Genomic DNA, 26,814 nt, shown 5'->3' with positions numbered 1-26,814 from the left:
TGCAGTTTCTATAGAGACTTTTATTGAGAGAGTGTAAAAACAGAGTGCAAATTCCAGAAAGAACAAGTTGTAGGCACACAGTCCCAGGCTTTGGTGGGAGAGGAACCCAGAAGGGTGGCACCGTGTCCAGATTCCCTGATGCGCCCAGATCCAGAGAGATTTGATCCCCAGAGATGGATTAGGACCCTTCTTTCTGCAAAGCTTTCAGTCCCTCTCACCAGAGCAGGCATTATTTCATCCACCAGCCTTTGCAGTGCAGCCTGCAGCAGGGCTGAGACCTCTGCAGAGTGCAGGTGAAACATCTTCTGCATCGGAGAGGAGCCGGTTCCCCTCCCTGTGGTACACGAGAGTGGCAGTAAATAATTGCATTTGGTTAATACTGAGCGATGCATAAATGAGCATTTAACAGTCCTCCTGCTGCAGCTGTTTCCAGTCAAAAGCCCCGTCCAAAGCCAGATCAAAATTATCCTTTTCCTGCTCTCGGGAGAGCTCCAGAAACACCTGAAATGGGCAAGAAAATGCTTGGGTTATTTCTCTGTGAGGCTGCTTTGCAGGAGGCACAGCTCTGCAGCCCCTGGGAGAGACTGGAGAGGCTTTTTGGGGGCAGCAGAGCAGGAGCTGAGCCTCCTGTGCTGTCTGGAGTGACCAGACAGGCATCACCTGCCTGGAGGCATTTCCACACAGGTTTTCCCCACCGATGGACTGAGTTAAACATTCCTCATCTTTGCCACCAGCTTTGTAGGAGCCACAATAAATAATCTGCTGTTTCCAGGGCACCCAGAGGGGCTGGGTGTGGGCAGCTCCATCCTTGGCTGTGTTGTGTGATTTTCTCGACCCAGTGGGGTCTGAGACTTCACCCAGACTTGTTCCCAGCACACAAAATCCCAGCAGTGAAAAACCCAAACCATTTCCCACCACTTTACCGGTAGAGAGCTCCTCACCCACCATCCCCAGGCAGTGTTTTGGTGGAGCTGCCTTTTGCCACTGCACATTCAGCTGTGGCTTTTGTCTCTGCTCCTGCCTTTACAGCACAAATAAAAATCACCTGCCTGAGTCAGAGTATTCAAGGAGAAGCTGTACTCCTCGAGGCTGCAGCTTCGTTTGGCTGTGAAGAAATGTGAAGAGGGTTGAAAATGAGCAGTTGCTGTTCTGCCTTTTTGAAAAGTCACCCGGTTTTGCTCTCACCTTCCTCTAGCTTGGAGAAGGACTGGGACAGGGGCAGTGCATCTTTCATTGGGACCTTGTAGACCAGCAAAGAGGGGAACCTTGAGGAAACAGAAGAAAAGGTGATTTTTGCTCTGTATTGAGGTCCTGGGCTCAAACCTTTATGGATGTATGGATGCCTTGCTGATGGGACCACAGGAGGGTGGATGTGGTGGCATTATGAAATCAGATCAGCTGTTCATCCCTCTGCAGCTGAGATCCTGGGTCTGGCCATCTCACCAGGCGTGTTTTCAGGGCTGAGGCAGTGCTGAAACCATTCCTCATCCCATATTTTATACTTCTGCTCTCCTGCCATCTCACCAGGCGTGTTTTCAGGGCTGAGGCAGTGCTGAAACCACTCCTCATCCCGTATTTCATACTTGCCTCTCCTGGCGGGCTGCACCTGGGAAAATCTTCAGAATCTCAGCGTGCAGAACGTCAGCGCTCTCCGGATCCTTCACCTTGATTTCCAGGAGATATCCTTTGCCAAACTTGCTCTTCAGGTACTGGATGGAGCCAATGCACCTGGCGGGGCGGGGAGGAGCAGAGGTGACAGTGAAACCATTTCAGCCCATGGAAGCCATGGCAGCTGAGGCTGGAGGAGCAGGCAGGAGCAGTTCCAGGTGCTGTCACCCACCGGAGCTGGCCGGACACCAGGATGGCCACACGGTCACACACGGCCTCTGCCTCCTCCATGTAGTGTGTGGTCAGGATGGCTCCTGACTCCTTGGCCTTCAGGGCATCCCGGATTGTTTTCCTGAGAATTAGAGTGGAAAAAAAAAAAACCACCCTGAAAAAATTAAAAATCTAACACTCCTTAGAAATATCAGACATTGCTTTTATATCTTTGTCCATCCAAATGCCTTCCCCCTAAAATAAGAATAAAATTTTCACGTGCAGCAACTTTAGATTAACAAGCTCATGGCAATGCTTTGAAATAATAACAAAAAATACTTTTGACTCAAGTATCTTTATGGATTCTCCCAATTCCCTTTTAGGACTGTTCTAATTAACGAGCACATGGTAATGCTTTGAAATAATGACAAAAAATACTTTTGGCTTGAGTATCTTTATGAATTCCTCCAAATCCCATTTAAGACTCTCCTAAATCTTGCAAGAAGGATGAAGGTAAAAAAACTTTTCTCTCTAGTTGCTCCTTTTGTCTCTCCTGAGTTAGAGAAAGACAAAAAAACCCCATATTTTCCAACAGAACCATTGCAACGTGAGGGATCTTTGCATCTCTGCATGGGGCAAAACCCTTTTGGTGCAATTTTAGACATCTCCTTTTGGCTTCCCACCCCTTTCCCTGGGCTGGTGCTCACCAGACACGGCGCTGCCCGTTGGGATCCATGCCAGTGGAGGGCTCGTCCAGCAGCAGCACGGAGGGTTTGCCCAGCAAGGACAGTGCCACACACAGCTGTGACACGGAGAAAAGGCTCAGCCAAACCTCCTGGCACTGTGCCCTCCTCATCCTCGGGGGTTCTGGCTTATGGGAAATGAGGGTTTGGGAAAGGCTCAGCTCTGTCACCCCCCACCCCAACAGGAGGATCTCCCAGGGCACACAGATGGGTCTCTCCACTCAGGAAGGAGAGTTTTAGTTAGTGCTTGAGCATTACAGTCACCCAAAACACACCTTTCTGGTTATCCCAGCAGGTAATTTTCTGACTTTCTTGTGTAAGTAGTCTTGAAGCTGCAGAGCATTCACAATTCTGTGGGGAAAATGAAAAAAAGAACATTTTTACTATTCCTGATCAATACTGTCAACCAGAGTTCCCAAAATGACCAGAAAAAGGAACTTTTCTCCCTTTGCTCTTGACTCTTGCTTGTTTTCATTAAACATTGATTGTGTTATTAAAATGTAAGTGACTGTTTGAAGCAGAGTGCACTGAATAAGCCACAAGCTCTTTTCTAAACCCATCCTCAGTGTCAACAGCATCATGAATCCATTCCCCCTTGCCAGTGTCAGCTCAGCATCTTTTCTCGTGGTGCCAAACCTTAACATCAGAGATTTCAGAAAAGCTGCCTAAAGATAACATTCTTAAAAGGGCATTAGTGGTAAATTTATCCCCCCACCAAAAGCACTCAGGAAAACTGGAGGTTTTCTTAACCCGCTCACTAAATCACGGCATCGAGCACAAAAGCGCTTTTTGCAGCTGAGTTTCCTCTGAATTTCTTCCAAGGTTTTCCTCTGTGAATTTCGAGTGTTTGGTGCCCTCCCCGAGGCTGAGGGGTGGGACAGGGGCCGTGCCAGCCCTCCACCTGTACCTGTGCACAGCAGCAGCCGTGTCCTCCTGGCGCAGCCCCTTCACGGCCGCGTAGACCCTCAGGTGCTGCTGCGGGGTGAGGTCCAGCCAGAGGGGGTTCTCCTGAGGGCAGTACCCCAGGAATGCAGGAGCCTGGTCCTGGGAGCCTCCTCCATCTCCCCTCTTCATCAGCACCTGCACAACCAGGCTAGGCATTGTCCTCTGACACAGCCTTGCCCAGTACAAGGGGTGGTTCAGGGGAAGATTGTGGGGTTTGGGTGAGGAAACCCACAGTGAGGGAGTGATTTCACACTGTTCTTAAATATAAACGTGGCAACGAGGGCAGAGGCAACAGCTTATCAAAATTAGAAGCGGCTCACCATCGTCTTATCAATGCCTTATTTAATTTAACAGCACAACGAACTCGATTAAAAATCTGATCAATAATAATGCTCTGACGAAAATTGCAGCCTTGATCAAAATGTTAGCTTAGCTTAGGTGCAAGGTTTGGATTTTTGTCGTGGATCCATCCCTTGGCTGCAGGTGTCTCCTACCTGCCCAGCAGTCAGGGTTGTCTCTCCAGTGATCATTTTGATGGCTGTGCTTTTCCCAGCTCCGTTGGGCCCCAGGAGTCCCAACACTTCTCCTGCAGTCAACACACAGGATTTCTTAGGACTATTCCCCATTAGAGAAATATATCATGCACAAAGGAAAAAAAAACCCAAAAAAACCCCCCCCCAAAAAAACAAACCAAAAAACAAAAACCAACACAAATCCAGAAAAGGCAGCATCCTAATATTAAAAAATCATATAAAATAAAAGGTTTTATTTGTATAAAATACATGCTCAGAGAGCCCAGAAGATTTCAGCCTAAGTTGATGCTGTGAATTGCTCCCAGGAGCCACTGCTAAAGTGGTCCCCTCTCCCCCAGATCTTTATTTTATCTTTATCTTTATTTTATCTTTATTTTAGATAATGGGCAGTCACAGATCATTAATAGGATGCACCATTGAGCCCAGACTGAAGGTGCTTTAAAAACAGAACAAATGGATGTGACTTTTCTGTCCTTGCTCAGGTGACTGAGAATGTGCAGGGCATTAACTCAGGGTTCCACACAGGTCTGGGAGAACAGTCCCAGTTCTCACCTTTTTTAACACAGAAGGAAAGGTTTTTGGTGGCTGTTTTCTTCTTCTTCTTAAAAAACGAGCCAGCTTGCTTTATATTATATTCCTTGCACAGATTGCTGACTATAATGACGGATTTCTGAAAGTGAGGAGGAAGACGCAAGATTAATTTATTGTCTTGGACAGCATTAATCCTTCTGTTATATTTTTTCCATTAAGAAGGCAGAAACACTTGTAAAGATCTTTGTTTTATGGTTCACCAGCAATATGTAGTGCAACAAGACACTTTATTGTCCGGGTTCCTCTTCTTCTTCTTCTTCTCCTGATGGAACCCACCCTTTTGGAATTTCGATTTTCCCAGTGAGAGCAACACAGCCAGGGCCCTGACCTGCACTGGTTTGTGTTTTACCAGGTAGAAAATCAAACAAAACAAGAAGGACAACACTCAGGGGTACCTCCTCATGGCTGGGAGCCACCATGGCATTTCTCACTGCTTCCCTTTCAGCTCTGACATCTTCATCTTCCTCCTCGAGCTCCTTGGGCTGCTGCTGGCTGCTTTCTTTCCTTGGGGAAATCCTGAAAACCCACCAGCTTTAGCTTAGGATCTTGTTCTTTACCTTTGTTCTCCACCAGTGCATTTTGGATAGACCAAGAGTCAATTTCCCTGGGATTGAATTTATATTATTCAAATTTTTTATTATTTTTATTATTTTAATAATATAATATAATTTAAAGTTATAATATCCCAATAATATTATATATTATAATGACTACTATTAATATCCTCCTCATCATTATTGTTATTGTTGGGGATGATGATGATGGTGACAATGACATTAATAATTTTTGGTTTGTACCAAAAAAAGAAGCCTGTACATCCCACAGCATAGGCAACATCCTGTGGAGGCACTAAATAACTTAAAAGCTGTTTTATAGTATCACACCACTGCATTATTTAAGGGGCAATTTAAGTCATAAAAAATCAGCAGCATTAAAAAAAAAAAAAAAAAGAAAAAAAAGAAAAAAAAAAGATTTAAAAATAGGAGCACAAATGCAATGATGTTCTCAAGGAGAAGCAGCAGGGCAGGAGTTTAGGTCTCACATGTGTGTTTATACAAACCTAAAGACTGGGTCCTGTCTCAGCACTGCTTTTCCATATTTTAACTCCAGAAAGCGAAGAAGAAGAATGAACACCACAGAGTGGATGTAAGGCTGAAAAACAGAGGTGGCCACATCAACAGCCTTGCCTTGCCTCCCACCACAGCTGGAACTGAGGTGGTGGCAGTGCTGCAAAATACATGGGGGAAACAGAATATGTGAAAATGGAGCCCCTGGACATTGAAACTCAGTGCAATCAACACTGCAGAAAGCACTAAGGCCAGAAAAAAAAACCAAATAACAAACCCAATTCGTAAAATAACAGGACAGCATGAGGTGATCTGGGCTTATTTCATTTTGCTGAGGTGATCTGAGCTTATTTCATTTTGCTTTCCCCATTTCAGAGGTGTGAAATTATTTTAGTACAGCAGGTAAAATGTTATCCAGACCCACCCAGATCCTCCCCCTGCTTCCTCACACCTGAGGAGGGGCTTTAGGAAACCCACGTTCCTCAATAAAAGCAATGTTAAATGTTTTCTTACTGCAAAGACGGCAATCAGTATATGACTGTCCGAAGCTGCACTAAATGTCTCAGTGTCCTCCATGAACATCTGTAAGAATAAAAAAGAAAATACTCAATGAAGACAGTTCTTTAGTATCATTCTGGTTAATGTAGCAACGTTGAAAAATGCTTTGGAAATCTGCAAAACTCCTGATTTCCCCCAAATATTCAGCACACAGATGGACAGATACAGATGTTTGGCTTTGGGGGTCCTACACCACAACACGTCACAGCTCCCAGTACACGGGCCTGACTCTCCTGCCAGATGTTCTGTCCCAGGAAAACATCTCTGCTTTGGGTCCCAAAGAGGTGAGTGGGACAGGACAGAGGAGGAGTCTCTCCTCCTTGGACTTCACCCCTCAGTAATTCAGCATTTCACAGCAGTGCTGCACGTAGCTGGGGGGGTTTAGTTAAATTCTCAGCTGACTTTCCACCACTCCCCTCAGCTGACACATTGTCAAGTCCCTCGTGAGTATTCTAAATTCTCACTCAGTTGTTTTTTTTTTTTTTTTTTTTTTTTTTTTTTTTCCCCATGCAAAGAGAGATCCGTGGCTTCAGATTTTCTCTTAGGATTGGTCAAGCCGAAGTTGATCGACTTTGTGGCTGCTCCATCCTTGGCATTGTCCAAGGCCAGCTTGGATGTGGCTTGGAGCAGCCTGGTCTAGTGGAAGGTGTCCCCTCACATGGCAGAGGGTGGAATGAGACGAGCTTTGAGGTCCCTTCCAAACCAAACCATTCCATGATTCCCTTCTACGACTCTGCACGGAAAGAACAAAGAGTTTTTTACCTAATCCACACTCAGACCTGCACAAGAAGTCACCCCCAGCCCTAATGAAGAGCTGAAAAATGAGATCTGAGCTGAAACAATCACCTAACAATGCACTGTGGAAAATCCTACCCAGGATGAGCCTTCCTAGTGTGCAGTTGCCCCCAGATTTTGGTGCAGTTACCCCCAGATTTTGGTGCAGTTACTCCCAGATTTTGGTGCAGTTACTCCCAGATTTTTGGTCACAAGGACCCAGGGTTGTGTTTTAGACCTCTCCTTGCCTAGAACCTCCACTCACCCGAGAGGAGTCAATCACAAAATCAGCCACAAAAGCCAGCAGAGGGTGCACGGGAACCAAGAGGGACAAAGCGTAGAGGGAGGCCCCAGAGTGACCTAATTCATTGAGGATTCTGCTGACGAAAAAAGAAATAAAGCACACCTGAAAATAAAACAAGAGGGTAACTCAGCTGATGGGAAGGTCTACTCACTGCTCATTAAAAACTGTGCCAGTCTAGCTTTGCAATTCCCCGTGAAATTAAAAAAAATGGACACTCCATTGAATTAATAAAAATAGAAAAAAAAAAAAAAAAAAAAAAAAAAAAAAAAAAAAAAAAAGAGGGTTCAGGAGATCTTCAGCTGTCTCTTTTTGAAGGTTGGCTATGGAGACTTCTTCCCAGGGACAGGGCTGCTTCAGGCAGAAAAATCAAACATGGGATCCTATCCTCTTCATTCCCATCCCAACCCATGCCAATAATCCACCTCCTTCCAGGTCAGGCTTGGATAATCTCCAGCCTGATAGCTCCTGTCTCAACACTTTACATCTTTTGGATGTGGACTGTCAAGGAGAGTGATAAATTCATTTTTTGCCTCCATTCCTGCACCAGTTCATGTTGGATCCAGGTGTTTCCCCATGTCTCAGCAGGATTGCGGCAACAGAACACGGTGACACAAATTTAATACAGAATTGGCTGCTATGAAACACCCCCAGGTTTATGCTCTACATCTCTGCTTGGTGTCCTGACATCTAGCTCATTCTTTAAATCTCAATATTTCTGTAAACCCAGCAGGGCACTATCCAACCATGTGCTCACCACAATCAGGATGAAAGACCAAAGATCACAGCTCCATCCTTTGCGAGAGTTGAAGGAGATCAGGTAGATTAGGAGAACGAGGGAAATTCCGTAACCCAGCGTCCCCGTGACCTACAGGGAAAAAAAAAGGCTTTTGTTGGGGAAAACAGAGTGAGGCAAACCACCAGAAACCCATCTATAGCAAAGGGGAGCAGTGGAAATGATCACACAGTAAGATCAGGCCTTTTAGAAATTACCACGATTTTACACTGAGGTGTAAAGGCGTTGCATTAAAGCAAGATTTATTGCCTTTTATTTCCAGCTGGAGAAACCCAAAGGGTAGGAAGTGAAACAAGAAGGTCAGGAAGAGGAACAAGAAGTGTTCCAGCGCCATCTGCACCCACACAAAATATTTTCCCCCAATCCCTTCCAAGCAAGGGCCAGAATGGGAAGTACCAGCAAGAAGAAGGTGCCGACGTTGCCGAAAAACTTGCCGCTCAGGGCAAATTGGAGCCCAAACATGGAGAAGAGCAGGATCCAGCAGATGGGGATGTCCACCAGGGCCTGGCCACACCAGTAGGCAGAGGGAAAGAGCCCCGAAATCCTCAGCTGGGCACGAGCTCCTGCCTGGGAAGGCACAATTGTAAAGGGTGGTTTGTTGTCTGTGCCTGGTTGGCCAACTGCACCCACGGGAGTGGCCCCAGGAAATGAAAAGGAAGTAAAACCTGGCACCATTGTGATTCTAAATTCGACTTCTTTTTGTCTTTTAATATTTTGTGCTGGCTGCAAGACTTCCCATGGATCGAAAGCTGCCAGTCATAGGGCTGGACTCAGTTACCTCAGAGGTGTAGCCCAACATAAATGATTCCATGATTCTGTACTCAAACTTCCTTCTGGAAGTGAAGATGTAATCCCTTCTGCCCACCCCAAACCTGCTCCATTTCAGGGAATTTACCTTGCAATCCTGCGTGTAGCCCATCGCAAAGTGAGGTGGAAAACCAGGGAATAACAGCAGCATATAAATGAGGTTAAAGGATATGAAAAAATTCCAGAAGTGTGGATTGAACAGCTGAAAACAGAAGAACACAGCATTTTTGGAAAATGCCTACAATTCATTTCACCATTCTTCTGACTCCAGTTCTCATGGATTACAGGGCAGTATGAACAAAAAAGAGGGATTTGAAACCAAATTTTGGAAGTTTTTCCCAAACCAGAGCCATGTGAAGTGCTTGCTCATGGGGAGACACGGGTGGTGCAAGTCCCACTCCTCCATCCCAGATTTGTGGGGAGCTCTCTGATGCATCTCTGCACCATCAACTGATGGGCCAAAGCCTGAATAATGTGATGGAGAGACTGAAGAACCTCCTGGAGAAACCTTCCCAGCCACTCTCTCCATCCAGCAGCCCCTTGAGACCCACGTGGGGAAAATCACATCTGGTTCTCCTGAAGTCAAACGTGGTGGTGGTTCCAGAGGCACCATGAAGGAAGGTGGATTTACACACTCAGACAGCTCTACAAGGCTTCCCATTAAAATCTGATGAATTCGTGAGACCTTAAATGGTTTTCTGACACCTTCTGGCTTCACTTACAGAGAAGAGGGGGTGGCTCCAGACCTGGATGTGCCTGGTGGAGTTGAGGCTTCTCAGCAGGGCGTTGCTGACGATGTTCACCAGCACTGGGAAGCAGTTGATTGCCTCCATGTGGCACAGCAGGGTGAACCTGTAGCTCTTCAAAGAGCAGGAAAACAAGGTGAGAATTCCTGGCTTTTCTCATCTACAGCAGGGAAGCAGTAGGAAAAGTGCAGACCAGGAAAATCCAGGCCTGAAATAGCTTTGCTTACGCCTTGTTCGCTATAAAAACCAAATTATGAGGCATTGGAAGACTGTATTCCTGTGCTAAAAATAGCATTATTTACAATAACACTTTGAGTTGGAAGGGCAGGGAGATAAGGTCTCCTCTAGCATGGGCTTTACTGCTCAAAACACTTCTTTATTTTCATACCTGTGGTACAAAAAGTCAACTGGGCCATCCCACAGGGAGAGCTGATGGAGGCACCTTGCTTTATTATTCAGTTGTTGTGAGGAAACTGGAGGGAGAGGAGAAAAATCCTCACCTGACCTTCGCGGGACACTTTTATAGCCCCGTTTTGTTGTAGTTTCTGTGTGATATTTTCTTCCTTTGCTATTTCCACTGTAAGATCCTGGCTCTGGAGCACATGGATGAAGTCATCAATGCCTGTGCCTGGTGTGAGGACCAAAAACAGAGGAATTATAACACTGGAAAACAAAAGGGTCTTTGATGATTTGACATTTATTTTTTTTTATTTTTAAATCCATGACCACCAAACAAAAACAGAGGAAATCCAATAACTGTGTGCATCAGCCAGCACATGTGTGCTGGATCATTGCACATTAGTTTTTGGGAAGTTAATGGATTTCAGTCTGAATTTTCGTATTATTGCTTTTTTCTTTCCCCCCAGCCTTTTCTGAAGGGCTAAAATTTGCATTTTCCTTTGGGACCATCTGATGAAGATTAGCCAGTGTCATTCTCTGGCTAATTAACACAAAATATCATCCACCCATGGGAATGCTGAAGGTGAGACTCTGGAAGCAGCCCAATAATTTGACTCAGTAGGAGTGAGCCTGGAGTGTGGTTCCTGCTTCAAAAATCCCACACTCCGACGTTGCTTGGATAGAGACCTGGATTTGTGGCAGGGAGAGAACCCTGTCCCCACCTTATCTCACCTGCTCTGATACCCTTTTGCACACCTCTCATCAGGGTCTCACCAGCTGCTGAAGCCACAGTTAGTTTGCTTCACAACCTTTAAAGTCAATCCCTACTCTCTTCCCTCATTAAAACCTCCATCTCCCCTTGGATCCTCCACATCCATCTGCTCCGTCCTGTGTTTTCCTTTGGAGCGGCAGGAAGCCCAGAACTGGGAAGGATGAGGGAAGGCTGGTTGCCCTCACCTGTGTGGTTGTAGACCAGGAGGGTGGTGGTCTCCATGTAGGATTTCCTCCCCAGGGGCAGGAAGTACCGTGCAGGAGAGAGCTGCCAGGCACTCACGCTCTGCCAGCCAGCCACCACGCACACTTGCAGCCCCAGAGGAAGCAGGAAAACCACATAGAGCAGCAAACTGTGTTAACAGAGAGATGAGTAAACATTCTGAAAAGAGGCATTCAGCAGAAATGATGCGTTTGTGTGTTGGAAATGGTGGGTGATGTTCAGGTTACCCAATGCTCTGGTAAAAACTTTTGTCAATTTTCGTAGAATCATAGAATATCCTGACTTGGAAGGGACGCACAACAATAATGGATTCAACTCATGGCTTTGACACCCCAACGATCCCACCCTGGTCATCTCTGGGAGATTGGCCAAACACTCCTGGAGCTCTGGCAGCCTTGGGGCTGTGCCATTCCCTGGGGAGCCTCGGCAGTGCCCAGCACCCTCTGGGGAAAAATTTCTCCCTGATATCTAACGTAAACCTCCCCTGGCACTGCTCCAGCCGTTCCCTCAGGCCTTGTCACCAATGACCAGAGAGAATTTTATTTCCAGAAGTCTCAAACATTGCTCATTCACCAAATGATTCAAAATGTAGAACGGATAGAACCTCAGGTCTGGACTGCTCAACATTTTAGGGCCATGAAATGCCTTTCAGACTTCCATTAGATACAAGGTTTTTATAAATCAGAATCTTCTAAATGTTTTAGGGCCATGAAATGCCTTTCAGACTTCCTTTAGATACAAGTTTCTCATAAATCAGCATGTTCCTTCAGTTCCTTGTGCCCCACCAGGAAACTCCAGCTCGAACACCACGGGGGCCAAATGAGTTCAAACACTGGGAACACATGAAAATTAAAAAAAAAAAAAAAAAGCCAGAGGAAGCCTGAAAGTACTCTCTGTATGCCCTGACTTATTTTAAAACTTCCTCCATTTGATATAAAAGCATTTCTAAATGATTCTTTTCTTTGGAAGGAAAATGGGTTTCTCTTGCATAAATTATTCAGCATAGAAATGAAAATGCACAAAAGGAAGATTTTGCATTACTGGCACTGGAAAGGAAAAAACCCACAACTTTCCCCTCCTCTGAGTGCAGGTGACCAAGATAATTCCTAGCCAAGACCTCATATCAATTAACCCAAACTCATTGAAGCAGAGGTGTGGAAATTGTACCCCCCTGGTGGGACTGTGTCCACTCCCAGACCTCCAGGGAGAATCCCTTTGGTACTTACATCGACCGCAGGCTCCTCACCGAGCTCTTGAGCTTCAAGAAGTGCATCAGTGCCATGGCAGAGACCTGCTGCCTCCAGAGGGCCAGACCCTGCTCCGACGCCTTCCCGGTGTCCGAGGGCAGCAGGGAGCACGGCCTTGCCTCGTCAGGGCATCCTGGGGCTGCTCCTCCCCACTCCTCCCCAGGGATGGGATCATCTGTGGAGAGTTCCCACACACACGTTTAGGTCAGGCCCAGCTTCTGCCTTGGGGTTAATGAGAGTTTAGGAGTCACCTTTGGAGGTGTCTTGGGTTGCAGTGCAAAACGTAATTTAAAAATATGTGTTGTATTATCATCTGTTGAAACCAGTTGGGGCAATGTTCTTTATTTCTTCCAGGATCCACCCCTCATAACTCTGGGAGGACCTTCTGTCAATGGCCCAGCTGTTAAAACCAGCTGAGGCCATGTCCTTATCCCTTCCAGGACCCATCCTCCCCCAGGGGTATCTGCTGTTCATGGGCCGTCCAGGCTCACTGCAGGACTGAGACAATCCCAGCATCCCACTGGGAGAGGCTCCACCCAGGGGGAGGAGCCAAATATTCCTACCTGTATGAAACCTGCCATTCCAAACACCTGAGCAGCCTATTTTTTCACTGGATCCCAGAGGAAGACCGGACCCATCTCACCACCACTAGACCCTGCTCTCCAGGATCATCTCTGCTCCCACAGAACCACATCTGTCACTGCAGGAGGATTTATTTGGACTGACACCATCACCCTGACCAACAGGGGCCAGGCTGTGCTCTGACCCTGTCAGTGTTTTCTCTTTTTGTTTGTTTGCTTTTTTGTACTACTACGTTTTTATTTTTAATATTCCTAATAAAGAACTGTCATTCCTGTTCCCATATCTTTGCCTGAGAGCCCCTTAATTTCAAAATCATAATAATTCAGAGGGAGAAGTCTTACATTCTCCATTCCAAGGGAAGCTCTGGCTTCTCCTGGCAGACACCTGTCTCCCCAAACCAAGACAGGAGCTGATCACTTTGGCTGTGGATTGTAAATTGTACCTTCTTGGTCAGCCGTGGCTTCTCCCTCCAGCCTCAGGAACACGTCCTCCAGGGTGGTCATGCTGACTCCATAGTTGATAACTCCCTGACCAGGGCAGCTGTCGAGGCCACTGAAGAGGTCTGCAGGGCAGAGATAAAACCAAGGCATAAACACAGAATTCCAGACCATTCTGAGCCAGCCTGACTGGAGCATCTCCAGTGACAGAGAACAACAAAGCAATGGATTGCCAGGAAACAAAGGCGTGGAGAAACACAAAACTGCCAGAGTGATCCCTCATGGAAGGTGCTTTTCCGCTCAGCACCAACATTTCAGACTGTTTCCATCCTCTGTGGGATGCTCAGGCTGAAGTGATGGGCGCGGTGGGTGAGAGCAGGGCACTGCAGTGCAGGTTGTGTGGGTTTTTTTTTTTTTCTCTTATCTCCGTCTTTTCATTAAACAGAAAGAGAACTGAACTATCTGTAACACACGTGGCCCAGTTTAGCCTGCAGGGTTTGTCACTGTGAAGAGTATAAAAGCATTTGTGGCACAATTTGATCTTAAATGTAGGATACAATTGTGAGGGAAAACCCAAACTTGATATGACTCCTGTAAAAGATCTCCCTTTGCATTTCTTCTTCCCTACATTTGTCATTATTTTTTGTTTCTCTTGGGATAATTCTCAATTATTTTCATGTACACTACCTGGGAATTTATTCACGTTTTCTAAAGGCAGTTTATATCTCAGTTCATACTGGGTGTGTCCTGAGAAGGTGGCGTTGGGGATGTACCCTTTCACCAAGGATGTCAGATTCTCCAGGTCACAAGACTCACTGACATGGATCCTGGAAAAAAAACCGCAAATGTTTAGGTTTGGAATGAAAACAACCTGAACAAACAACACCTACCATTTTACGGATGCATAAAAAGAAAGCTCCAATATTCTTCATTCATTCCCTACTCTGGATTAAATAACCCTAACCCTAAATCTTACTGCTGTTTCAGCTAATGGAGCTGGATTTTGATGCGGGTCATTTGTTTGTCTGGATACCATCTGCTCTAGGGTCTCATTAATTTCGGTGTCCCCTTGTACTTGCATGTTGCCAGGCATTTTTGGGGCTTAAGGAAATACCTTAAATGATAGCAAATCCCCCATTTTTTCTTCAGGAACAGGGAAGAGCCAACACACTTCAGCCTCCCGTGTGAGATAAAAGCCTTGCGGTCTGGAGAAAGGAAAAGCCAAAGGGAATTTCCAGTGCAGAGCGGTAGAACTAGAACTGCACGTTGCCATCTTTTGGGGCTTTGTGCTCCAGGGTGATCCCACAGGGATTCCCCAGGCAGAGCCCGTGCTCACCTGCCAGGATATCAGCCTCGTCCATGAACTGGGTGCTGAACAGGATCACCCGCCCCGCCCGCTGCTCCCGCAGGAGGCTCCACACCTGGTGCCTGGAGAGGGGATCCAGCCCTGCCGTGGGCTCATCCAGGAGCAAAACCTGCAGGAGGAGGGATGGAGCCAGACATTCCTCACTGCTGGAGCAGCTGCGCCTCTCTGGGGTTTGGTGTTCTGAAGGCAAGAGACCCAGAGCATCTTTTAGACAAGGGCTGCTCTGCTGAGGGGGCTGTGAGAGCTCAGGGAGCTCTGTCTGCTTCAAAACTCACCTGGAAAGGTGGGATATGAATTAAAAAAAAAAAAAGAATTTATGAAATTTATTCATTCTTATTATAAGCGCTTTAAAGAAGTCTGAAATCCTAGAGCCAAATACATGCCCAAGGTTTTAATTATGCTGGACCTGAGTATTTTCTACATCACCTAGCCATGCCTGCTGCTTTACCTGGGGTCTTCCAAGCATGGCTATCGCAATGGATAACTTCCTTTTCTGTCCACCACTCAGTTTTTCAGCTTGAGTGTCTTGGATGTTGCTGATATCCAGCAGTTCCAGAATGTTTTGCACCTACAACAGCACAAAGATGTCCATTCTCAGCAGCCACTGTCCTTTCATCCCCCATTAGAGTAGATTTAGACTGAAATTAGACATCAGAAGGAAATTGTTCCCTGTGAGGGAGATGAGGCCCTGGCACAGGGTGTCCAGAGAAGCTGTGGCTGCCCCTGGATCCCTGAAGTGCCCAAGGCCAGGCTGGACACTGGAGCTTCAATCCTCAGAAGGTCCAGGTGGATTCTTGGAGCTTCCCAGCACAAAAGGAGCCTCTTTGGAATGGTGGGGAGCACACACTCACCTCTTGCTCCACCTCTTTGGACTTGATGCCCTTGATTTCGGCGAAAGTCTTCAGGTTTTCTTTCACCGTCAAGACCTCGAACTGCGTGTTGAACTGGGGGCAAATCCCCACCATCCCCCTGATCTCCTCCCTGTCTCCCATGTCAGACAGTCTGTAGTCATAGATGGTGGCAGAGCCTGGAGCAGGGATAAATGGGATGAGGGGGAATGGACTGATCCTTTTGGATCAAGGTGTCCCCATTCCAGCCTCCTCCTACCTTCCGAGGGGAAGCTGAGCCCACTGAGCACATTCAGCAGTGTTGTTTTTCCTGCCCCACTGTGGCCCAGCAAGGCGGTGATCTGACCCTCATAAATGTTTAAAGACAGACCTAGAACAAAAAACAACATCGAGTCCAGGGAGAAATGGGGTTTGAACTGCCCCCACTCACTGTCAAAGGCAAGAGAAGTCAAAAAGGGCAAGAATTAAGTGGTTATAATTAGGCAAAAGAGCACTGAGTGGGGCAAAACTCTGCAAACCTTTAACTGGAAGCATAAGGGTTGGTCTGGATTTAGCAGAAAAGACAGAAATAATTTTTTTAAAAAATTAAAATCTTTCTTCTCTTTAGTCTTATTAAAATCAGCAAATCAGTAAAACAAAACACTGATCAGTCCCATCAATTAATATTTGACATACATTTCAATGCAAGTGGGTTTATTTTCATTGACTGACTGCTTGCCCAATGGTGTTTCCTTGTCTTTAACAGGAATCAATCTCACAGCTTTCATACCTCTCAAAGCTTCTGTCTTCTTGTCCTTCCTCTTATAGACTTTTTTAATATTGTGGAGCCTAAAGGGAAGGTCAGGAGGTTATTATTCGGGTATTTCTTATTTTTGACTGTAAATTCTTGTAATAGTAAAGACTGTAAATTCTTTTCCCTGCTGTTCTTTTTCCGTTTCTGTGGACCTTAAGTTACAATGACAGAAATGGCATGAAGAAAACAAAAGGTGCTGAGAAACAAAGCTGAGAGTCACAGGTTTGACAGACTCTGTGCCCAGGTGTGAACATCACAACCAAAAAATGGGGCAGCAAGACTGGCAAAGACAAGACCAAACCCACTGCAACACTTTCACAATGGATCACCCTCTTTGTTCTCCCTTTTATCCCTAAAGGACACCGAAGGATCACAACAAATAACACCCAGTTGTTTTTCAATCTAAATTTATCTAAATTTCACCTTTAGCGACCAGCCTGAATTATCATTTCGTCTCTAATTTTTCTCTGTGCAACATTTTTATCTCTCATTTTTGTCCATGAAACAAAATGTTTGGCAAGAGCCTCTCAGCCATGAAAACTGCCTGGAAAAGTCCAGCCCAAGCCCATGGAAGGAATGGGGAGCACTAAACCAGACACAAGCAGTTCCTTCTCTCTTAACCTGATGGCCTCTTTCCCCAGGAATTCGGGGGGCACAGGTTCCACATCATCCCCAAGGAGCTCCTCAGGGTTTGCTGTGGCTCTGGGCACGTCCCTGCTGGAGCCTCTCCTGCTCCTCATCCAGTACGAGGCCTTCAGGCAGAACAAAGGAGGGTCTGGGATCCCATATTTGCCTGCCAGGAAAGCAAAAAAAAGAGATGTTCTGTCATTAACCAAGGGCACAGCCAAGACACCGTGCTAGGCTAAACTTTTGGGAGTTTCAAATAAGTACAAAATTGTTGCTTTTTTCTAGTCAACCCCCCCAGTTTTGGAGCAGAGGCGAAGGAGATGAGAAGGGTGGCCTTCAGGGATTCATGCCATAAATTCAGTGCTTTTTGTAATGAATTAAAGTATTTTCCTGGACATTATTACACTATAATCTCAGAATTAGAAGGACAAAATATTAAATAAAAATATTAATTGTTGTAATTGATTCTCTGAATCTGGCTTGTACCAGAAACAGAAAAGTCACTCTGTGACATTATAAATTTCTTTTAGTCCAAATTTTATTTTGGTTGAGTCCAAGAATGGAGCAGCCCATCATTTCCTTGATATATCCCATACAATCCACGTAAATAAAAAGGAATCATTGTTACCTGGCAGAATTTTGTCGAAATATAGAGCCAGAAGCATGTACAGGACTGAGTCAAACACCAGCAGTATGTATGTTGAAAATAAAAAGTATGCTTCATCCATAAGGTTGGAAAGGCAGAAACCTATTTTATATTTCTCTAAATGGAAAATCTGAATAAAAAAAAAGAGAAAGAAGAATAAATTTCAGGCTGGAGAAATATGCACACGCCATGGATGCAACTCTGTTAGCCCAGAAATAATCTGCAGTATTGATCAACTGTTCTTATTTTCTTTCTAAGGGGAAAGGGGAATGACTTTACTCCATGCAGAGATCTTTAAGATTTCATCCAGACTTATCCAGAACAATCCAGAAACAGAAGAAAAGATGAGAGTTTTAGAGGAGATCAATTCAAAAAACCTGATATTGGCACTCTTGATGTGACAGAATCACGACAAGAATGTTATAATTTACATAATGATTGATTTAACCGTATGGTGAATTAACAAACTGCTGGTGCAGAAATCTCCTCTCCCAGGCAGATTTTTTTTTCTTAATATATATACACCAAGAAATCAAATATTAGATTACCAGAGCTAGAAAGAGCCGTGGAGATATGACTAATGGCAAAGTGGGAAACTGCAGGGGTATACCCAGGGTGGGGATGGAGGAATTCAGAGCTGGATTTGCACAGCCCCTGCTGCCAGTAGGAAGGGGGTGCCTGGGCAGCCAAGGATGCTGTCCCTGATGTTCCCGAGGAAAATGGGGCTGTTGTTGTGCAGGGATGGAGCTTCCTCGGGGTCATGTGGAAGCTGCAGACGTGCACAACAGCACACAACAGCAAATTTCCCTTTTTTTTTTTTTTGTGCCAAGGGCCCTGATTGTCTCTGCATTCATCTGGTTTTAAAGCCGAGGAATGAGATGAGGGTGTTGGAGCCTCTCTGTGCTCAGCTCATGTGGGGGTTTCACACAGGCTGTGGAGAGGAATAAAAAAAAAAATGCCTGAATGTTCCACAGCTGGGTTGTTGAGGTGAGGGCAGGAATTACAGCCGGGTTTTTGAGCTGAGGACAGGAATTCCTGTGCCTTTCTCCAGGAGAAGGTTCAGCTGCAGGGGTGGTGCCCCCGTACCTCGACAATGCCAATGTTGAATGCAAAGGGACACATGAGACCAAGAAACCACTTCAGCGGGTCGGGGACATCTTCTATCAGCACTGCCAGGCTCAGGAACCCGAAGACAAAGATGATGAGGAAGCCCACGGAGCTGACAAGCTTGGAGGTCTTTAGGAGGGAGCAGAGCATGAAAACCAGGTGGATCTGTAAGAACAGAACTCTCCTTCAACCACTGAAGGAAATAAACATCCTTAAGAGCAGCACTTCCATTTGCCAGGTGCCAGATCTCTGCTGAGCTGAGTCTGTACAACAAAACCCACTAAAGCCCTTCTGAGTGGGTTGATCTGGGCTTCAAACTGGGCCTTTTTGTAGCCAAACAAGAGCCTGTCAGCCCTCCAGGCTGCAAATGGAATCTCTGCTGCTGACCCAGAAAAGCCACTCAGATGTTTCAGCCAACGTGGCCCAGAAAGGTCCTGAGCACTGGAGCAATGCTCAGGATCATCAACACAGTAATTGTTGGAGCCCTGGGCACTGAGAATTCCAGCCTTTCTGTGCTCACAGGCTCTGATCCCAAAGCAAACACTGCATTGGACCTGAGGTCATGGAAAAGGCTCCCAAAATTCAATAACAGAACAAGAATTGTGGGTGTGGAGTTTGGATAGAAGTGTGTGATGTCACAGGGTGGAAAACTTAGCATTTAAGGGTTTAGGATATAGAAAAAAAATATATAGAATATATATATATATATGGCAAGATGGAGGTTTTAGGGCATTTAATTCTTCTTTTTCACCTTCTTCTTCATGAGTCTGGGCGGGATTTTGTAATTGGGTAGAAAAGTTTGCCTAGTTGGTTATTTGGTTAAAAATAAAAGTAATTTAGGTGTCATTTTTTAATTGGACACTTTATCCTTAAAAGGCCTTGTACACAGAGAGAGAGGGCTCCATTTTCACTTTGTTAGGCAGAAGTGCTGCAGGTTTGTGAGACTGTAATAGAGATAAGAATTAATAAACACCTGAGTCCGACAAGAAACACCATCTGGGGCATTAAATCCCAACCGTGGCAGGAAAAAAAAGAAGATAAAACACAACAGGTAAACAATCACGTGGGGAGGAAATGTGGCTTTAAAGCCTGACTTACACACGCCAGGCCATAGAGGAAGAAGAGGAGTGAGACTGCAGGGAAGCTGCTGGTGTAGAAGGGCTCCTGCAGCATGAGGGCCGTCAGCAGGCAGGAGAAGATCAGCACGTAAAGGGAGTACAGCAAACTCCAGGACAGCCTGGGGAGGGAAAGCTGCCATCAGCTCTTGGAAGCCTGGAAACTTGGATTTTGGGGTTCTAGTATATGGTAATACATATGGGGGAATATGGAGGATTTAAGGCATTGTCTACATCCTTCTTCTTCCTTCTTCTTCCTTCTTCTTCCATCTTCTTCTTCATGGTTTTTGAGTGGATTTTTCTAATTGGGTGAAAAAGGTCTTTCACCCAGTTGCAGGCTTTGGGTGGTCATTATTGGGTCAAAAGTAAAAATAATATAGGTGTCGTCTCGTTATTGGACAAACTGTGCTCAAAAGACCTTGGAAAGAGTTAGAGACAGAGCCATTTTCACCCTGCTAGTCAGAGCTCACGGCTCGTGAGTCTGTAAATAGATAAGAAATAACAAACAACTGAGTCTGAAACGTGACTCCTGTGTATTAATCCTGATCCTGGCAGGGAAAAAAGATGCCAGAACTGTTGCAATCAGCCTTGTGGGTAATTAACAGCTCTGCTTACAGCTTCATCTACACGTCAGGAGTGTTGACATTTAAATATTAATTATTTCCCATGCCAATAATTTCTCTTTCATGCCCTCAGAACAGCCAGGTGATCCAGTTTAGCAGGAAATACCCCAGGGAGCAGAGGACACCACTGCCATGCTCGACCCTCTGGTTGAGAAACTGAACAAAACCAGTGACCAGTTTAATAAACTAAGACTTGACATAAATTTTCGAGCAATGCAAGTGTTTTCTTTCATTGACTAACTGAAATGTCTGCACAACGGTGTTTCCTTTTCTTCATCAGGAATCAATCCCACAGCTTCAAGTCCTGGAGAAAAGTTACAAACCCACTGAGCTCATTAATTGGCTTCTCAATTAAGTGCCCAGGAACAGACTGATTTTTTTTTTGGCGAACATGTTCCACTTTAAAAAGAACTCACCAAAACGCAATGTCCTGCAGCCCCATGGTCTTCATCAGCACTTTGAGCTGCTTCTTTTCCCGTGTGACATTCTTTGATAAGAAATACATGAAGGGAAAGAAGCACATCACAGAGACCATCATGACGTAGCTGTACTCCAGGCTGAAGGAGGAGATGATGCTCCGGGACTCCATCTGGACGCCACCAATGGATTGCATTTCTTTCCAAACAGAATGATTTGTCACCATCTAAAGGAACGCAAGGTCAACAGATAAGTGTTTTTTGCTTATTTTCTGCAGTGAGATGCGTTTTTATACAAGGAATATCCTGCTTCATCCTCCCTGGATGAACTCTTTAAAGCAGCTTTATTTTCTGATGAACCCACCTCTTGTTATTCCCACAGCAGGGTTTGCTTTTCCTATATTGTATTTAAAATAAAAGGATGCCTCCATCAGTTCCTAAATTGGATTTACCTCTATAATGGCAGCATCAATGCTGGACTGCAGGGACAGGAAGCCTTTGTACCAGTACCTTGGGCTGTTGCAGTGCAACGAGGAGAAATTGTAGCAGCCGTCTGCAAGGCAAAGGGCATCACACTAACGAAAAAATGATTAATTTTCACTACTAAATGTAATGACAAGAACACACTTGGCACCGTGGGAAACTCTTCAAATGGATAACGACAAGAAAGAAACCCCAAAACACCCAAACTCACAATTTATTCCACCACTCAACAAACATGGGTTACTCCCACCCTGTCCACACCAGGCCATGACCCTGAAGTTCCCATTTTGTGTTACCTATGTATCCAATGACTTCGTTGGGAATAACCACGTGGGTCATAGGAAACCTGAGGTGGTAGGAGAAGTTGTCCTTAAATACAACTCCTATCATTTCCTCGTTCGAAATCCGGACTTTCTCCATGGCTCTCTCATCATCCAGCTCCTCTAGTTTTATCCCTGTGGAGTGTCAGAAAAAAACATTGCCAGGAGATTTTGTGAGTCTGGAAATGCGTCCACAGGCACTGAGGGAGTGTTCTGCTTTCCTTCTACAAGGTCTTTAAAGGATAAACTGTCCAATTAAGAAATGACACCTAAATTATTTTGACTTTTAATTCAATAACCAACCACCCGTGGGTTTTTCTACCCAATTACAAAATCCCATCCAGACCAATGAAGGAGAAGGTGAAAAAGAAGAATTAAATGCCCTAAAACCTCCATCTTGCCATATATATATATTCTATATATTTTTTTCTATATTCTAAACCCTTAAACACTAAGTTTTCCACCCTGTGATATCACACACTTCTATTCAAACCACACCCCCACAATTCTAGTTCTGTTATTTAATTTTGGGAGCCTTTTCCACAACCTCAGGTCCAATGCAGTGTTTACTTGGGGGTCAGTGCCTGTGAGCACAAAAAGCCTGAAATTCTCAGTGCCCAGGGCTCCAACGAGGTTAAATCACAATGAAATTCAATTTTTATAAAGCAAAACCCACCCGTCATGAGAGAGCTGGAGGCCACTTTGTTCATGATGTGCCTCGTGGTGGCAGTGGCGGGGGTGAAGGTGACAGTGGTGCCGGTGGCATTGAAGGCAGGGTCATCCAGGTGGCCCAGGGAGCCAAAGGGCACCTCGGGGTAGGAGATTTGTGACATGAAGGAGGACGCGATGAACACCACGGGCAGGAAGATCAGGGACAGGATCCACTCCTACACCAGGGAGAGCAGGGAGGAGAATTTCACGGCAGTACAAAAAAACACGTTCTTTGTGGGACTAAAATGTAAACAATGGGGAATTCAATCTTGGTTGGATTAAAATTTAAAAAAGAGGAACTCTGTCACGCCCATTTCTTAGATGCGGATGAAGAGAACTCTCTGCATTGTGCACATCACCTGCTCCAAGAGCCCATCTCTGCCCTCATTTGTCACAAACAAGACATAAATATCACCATTTAAAACAAATTCAAGTCTCCAAGTGATCATTACCCGTCAGGCTTTTCAAAAGTACTTTAAGTTCTAATTTTACCCAAAGAAGTTGGTGTCTAGGGGCAAGCAGGGATTGGCCACTCTCAGTAGTCAGCTACTATGTTGGTTTTATTTTTAACTTTTTCTTACCTGAAAGCTCTGCATCTTCATCCTCCACTTGATCAGGAGATTTTTCCACAAGAGAATTTTAGTCTGCTGGAACACACTTATATTCCTCTGGAGTGTCTTCATCTTTGAATCTAGAGACAGTTTCTTTTTGAAAATTGCTTTCAAATACAACAAAAGCCAAACCAGTGGCAACTGGTTTTCCTTGCACAGTCCTTGCAGCTGTGCAGTGAAAGTTTTTCTCTCTTTTTACAGCAAGAATGAGCTGAAGAAACTCAGATGTTGTGTGCTGAGCACAACCACCCCCGCAGCACTGGGTCCAAGAGACCTCATCACCCTCAACACACTCCAACCCTCACAGCTCAGCAGCAAAAACTGATAAAAAGCAGAATTTCAGGCTTCCATGCTGCAGCACGGGGAGTTTGGGAGGAGTTTTGAGGGAATAGAAAAGGGACTATCACATTGCATGACCTAATCCACTTGTGTGGGCTCCATATCCAAGAAACAACAACAATGTAGTCAATTAAAATCTCTAAAACCCTTTCACTTTGTCATTTCAGTGCGCTGTAGGCTCAACACCACGAAGTGTTGAGCAACTCCTGGCAGTGGTGTGAGCTGAGCTCTCGTGGTAAACAGCATCTGCTGAAGGGAACTCGCAGCCATGAGAGAACAAATTCTTGGAAGTGCGTGAGAGAAATGTTATGAGTTGGGTTATTGATGAAAAATGAGGGAAAACTGAGTGGCCACGAGCAGGCACTGATGTGTTACTCCAGCAGACAGGGCAGAATGCTCAAAATGACAAGGGTTATTTTGCCTGGTAAATGCTGGTGGTGGGAACTGAGAGGAGTAAAGCATAGAGCTGTCTGTCGGATTTTTGCATTTGTGCTTATGAACTATCCATAAAATTACCTTTAGTGAGCAAAAGGATTCAGCACCTCTATGTAAAAGAGCTCTGCTCACGTGGCCAAGCTGCTCTGCTGTCACATCAGGAGCTGAAATCTGCTTTAAAAAAAAAAACCCTGGTCTCCTCTAAGTGATTCTCAGGTAGAAAACCCAGAGTTGTTACAGACCTAATGCCTTCAAGGTTCCTGTCACAGAGAAGGAAGATTTACACTGTCCTGTTCCCCTGGGGGACAATGCCTCATGGTGCTGACAGGCAAGACAGAGTTCATCTTCCTCCAAATATTTCTGTTCAGCCCCCAGGGGCTGAATCTCCTTGTGATGAGACAGCAGGCACTGCAAACACTTGCCCTGGCTTTTGCCATCATCTCTAAAGAGATTTTCTTCCTCACTGATGATCTTACCAAACCCAGGAGTGTAAAAATTTGAATTTAGCCTGTGTAATGACCTCTAGACTTCCTTGAATAAACTGTGGGTTTAAACTTGCTGTTATTTGGTTGCTTTTTCACCCCACGGAGGTGAGGATTACGACATTGTGTGTCCCATCTCCACCCCTGACACGGGGTTTGTGTCACAGCCAGAGCAGCTTGCCAGGTTGTTCTAAGAGTCCTGTGGAGTAATCTCGGCAGGCTGACACCTCCAGGAGATCCTGGCTGGGTGCAGAGGTGACACACCAGGAGCTCATGTCCCTGCTGTTGTCACCCCTCAGTGCTGAGTGACCCCAGCCGTGCTGCTGCAGGATTTGGGCAGCTGGGGGAAATGTGGGACAACTGATTCCTCTGCTCCTGTGCTATTTCGGGTGGAATTCTTTAGAGCATAGGATGGACAGAAGTTTTAAATTCAAACTTTAGCTTTCTCTAGAAGTAGGGAAAAAAAAATCTGCTCCTGGTATGTCCTGGATCACTTAAAATACTGAGCTGAAGCTACTGCTTCCATGTAGTGCTGAGAAACACTGGAAATAAACCTCTGCCATAAGCTGAGCTCCACTGGTGTGTTATTTCCTGTCAAAGTAAGCTTAAAAAAACTCCAATGCCTTTAAACACCCCTAAGGTTAAACACAAACTTAGCACAAACTCAATCTATTAGAAAGATGCCCCTGTGCCCTACCCACACGTTTGTGCCCTCACCCAGGGTTATTAACAGTATTATCATTTACTGGGGGGTTTCATACCTTCAAAATAACATTTTTTATTTAGGCTTAGGAAGAATGCTCAAGCCTTACCTCGACAGGAAGTGCTGAGAGGAATCCAGAGCTTGTCCTGCAGGAGCAGAGCTGCTGAGCCTCCCTGGGATGGGATGGAATGCCGACTGTCCCGGAGACTCCCAGCTCTCCTTTGTCGTTTTTCTTCCCTCAGCACTTCTGCAAAAGATATTCCTCACATCACAACTTCTTTTTTTCCCCCTGGCTTCCTTCCCCTTCCTGCCTGGCAGAGCTTCAGCTTTATTTGTGGCAGAAGAAGCAAACAGAGCACATCACTGTTGAGGCGCTGGCGTGCGCTGTCCCAAAATTTAACTCGGGACATTCCTGAGTGGCAGCTGAGAGAAGAAAAACAAGCTCCACGACAAACCACACAAAAATCCTTTCTCTGGCAAGCTCTGCTGTGTTTCTCAGAGCAGCAAGAGGGGCTGAAATCAACAACGATGTCACAGCACAGGCAGGGGAGGACAAAAGGTGCCAAACTCTTCCCGTGGCATCAGCCACAGAACAAGAGAAGTGCTGCCTCCTGGATAGCTACAGCTCTTCCAGCTAAATAAAACCATCTTGGAAAGGCTGAAATAAACTTCTCCTGACTAACTCTGCACTCCTAAAGGGGGTGGGTTTGGTCTCATCCCAGGCTGTGGAGTGTGGCTGCCCCAGCAGCATCCCTGGGCTCCTCACGGCTGAGGGACCAGGGGAGGGAGGCAGAGTGAGCATCTGGGACAGAGGATGGGCTTGGCAAAGTGGAGCAGCTGGATTGGTTTCCTTCCGCTCTGCCCAGCAGGAAAAAAAACACCCCGAAGGTTTAAATCCCATTCAAATGTTTCAGAGCGAGGCAGACAGCAGAGGGGCAGTAAGTCAGGGCATGGGATGGAGTCAAAACCTGTCCCCAGAACATCTCCTGGATGTCCAAACCTTCTCCTCCACTCCTTGCAAAAGGAAAAAAAACAACCCTAACCTGCAGAGGTGGAGATGCCAGGTCCCAGCCAGTGAATCTCAGGGTCTCCTGCCCGCCCTCCTCCTTGGCAGAGAGCTGATGCTGGCGATCCACTGGAAAGCAGAACCCTGGGATGTGGGTGGCTGCTCTGGGGACTTCTCCTGGCAGGAGCAGCCCATCCATGAGCCACGGCAGCCACCTGCTGGCACCTGCTGGCCCACGTCCCTGCCTGCATTGCCCAGACACACATCTCCCTGCCTAAAGCACCTGCAGAATCCTCCCTGCCCGTGTCCCAGCCCAGCACCATCCCTGCCCGACCCCCAGCATCACCCACCCGAAGCAGGGCAGCTCAGGGCACGGGGAGGGTCGTGCTGCTGTGTCCATGCCATGGGATGGCACTGCCCCTGGCCTCCAGGGGCTCCCCAGCCTTTGCCAGAATCACAGAATCACTGGGTTGGAGGAGACCTTCCAGGTCATTGAGTCCAACCCAGCCCTAACACCTCAATCTTTTTTAACTTTTAACTCTGGCCCTGGCAGGCAGCTATCCAAGCTCCAAGAGGAGATGCTGATCTGCTCAGACAGGGTCAGGGTGCTGCTGCTTGCCCCCAGCCCCCCATCAGTTACCCCTGCAGGGGTGGGTGCTGCTGAGGAGCCTTCTCTTCCCAGTGACCAAAGCAAAGCTCAGCCTGCTGTCCTTCTTCAGCACTATTTTGGGGCAAAACACACCTTATTTTGACTCTAAATAATAACTGGGATTTACAGATGATGGTACAAGAGCTGCCAGTTTTCATTACATTTATCCAGGCACTGCTGAGCCCTTTCCTCTGTG

The 26,814-nt window shown here is 46.0% G+C and overlaps 1 protein-coding gene across 1 annotated transcript; it reads right to left on the bottom strand.

Moving 5' to 3' along the window:
* Nucleotides 1–25,144, bottom strand: LOC136369472 (ATP-binding cassette sub-family A member 9-like). The gene is made up of 39 exons (XM_066332335.1): nt 25,073–25,144; nt 22,975–23,084; nt 22,359–22,569; nt 21,659–21,817; nt 21,332–21,432; nt 20,880–21,106; nt 19,824–19,962; nt 18,705–18,890; nt 17,601–17,748; nt 16,967–17,138; nt 16,322–16,380; nt 15,812–15,922; nt 15,556–15,731; nt 15,153–15,272; nt 14,675–14,813; nt 14,453–14,543; nt 14,026–14,165; nt 13,344–13,463; nt 12,299–12,494; nt 11,036–11,202; nt 10,180–10,307; nt 9,656–9,793; nt 9,022–9,135; nt 8,523–8,693; nt 8,088–8,198; nt 7,295–7,435; nt 6,211–6,279; nt 5,691–5,782; nt 5,026–5,146; nt 4,592–4,709; nt 4,001–4,092; nt 3,469–3,641; nt 2,837–2,912; nt 2,526–2,620; nt 1,841–1,960; nt 1,588–1,728; nt 1,186–1,265; nt 1,050–1,105; nt 1–501 (listed from the first exon to the last, which is right to left on the bottom strand). Exons 2-39 carry the CDS (start codon nt 23,074–23,076, stop codon nt 403–405), a joined length of 4,899 nt encoding a protein of 1,632 aa, XP_066188432.1. The 5' UTR covers nt 23,077–23,084; nt 25,073–25,144; the 3' UTR covers nt 1–402.
* Nucleotides 25,145–26,814: the final 1,670 nt, after the last annotated feature.

Source organism: Sylvia atricapilla, chromosome 18 (assembly GCF_009819655.1).
Source record: "Sylvia atricapilla isolate bSylAtr1 chromosome 18, bSylAtr1.pri, whole genome shotgun sequence".
Lineage (NCBI taxonomy): Eukaryota > Metazoa > Chordata > Aves > Passeriformes > Sylviidae > Sylvia > Sylvia atricapilla.
This window is presented reverse-complemented; position numbering and strand designations above follow the sequence as displayed.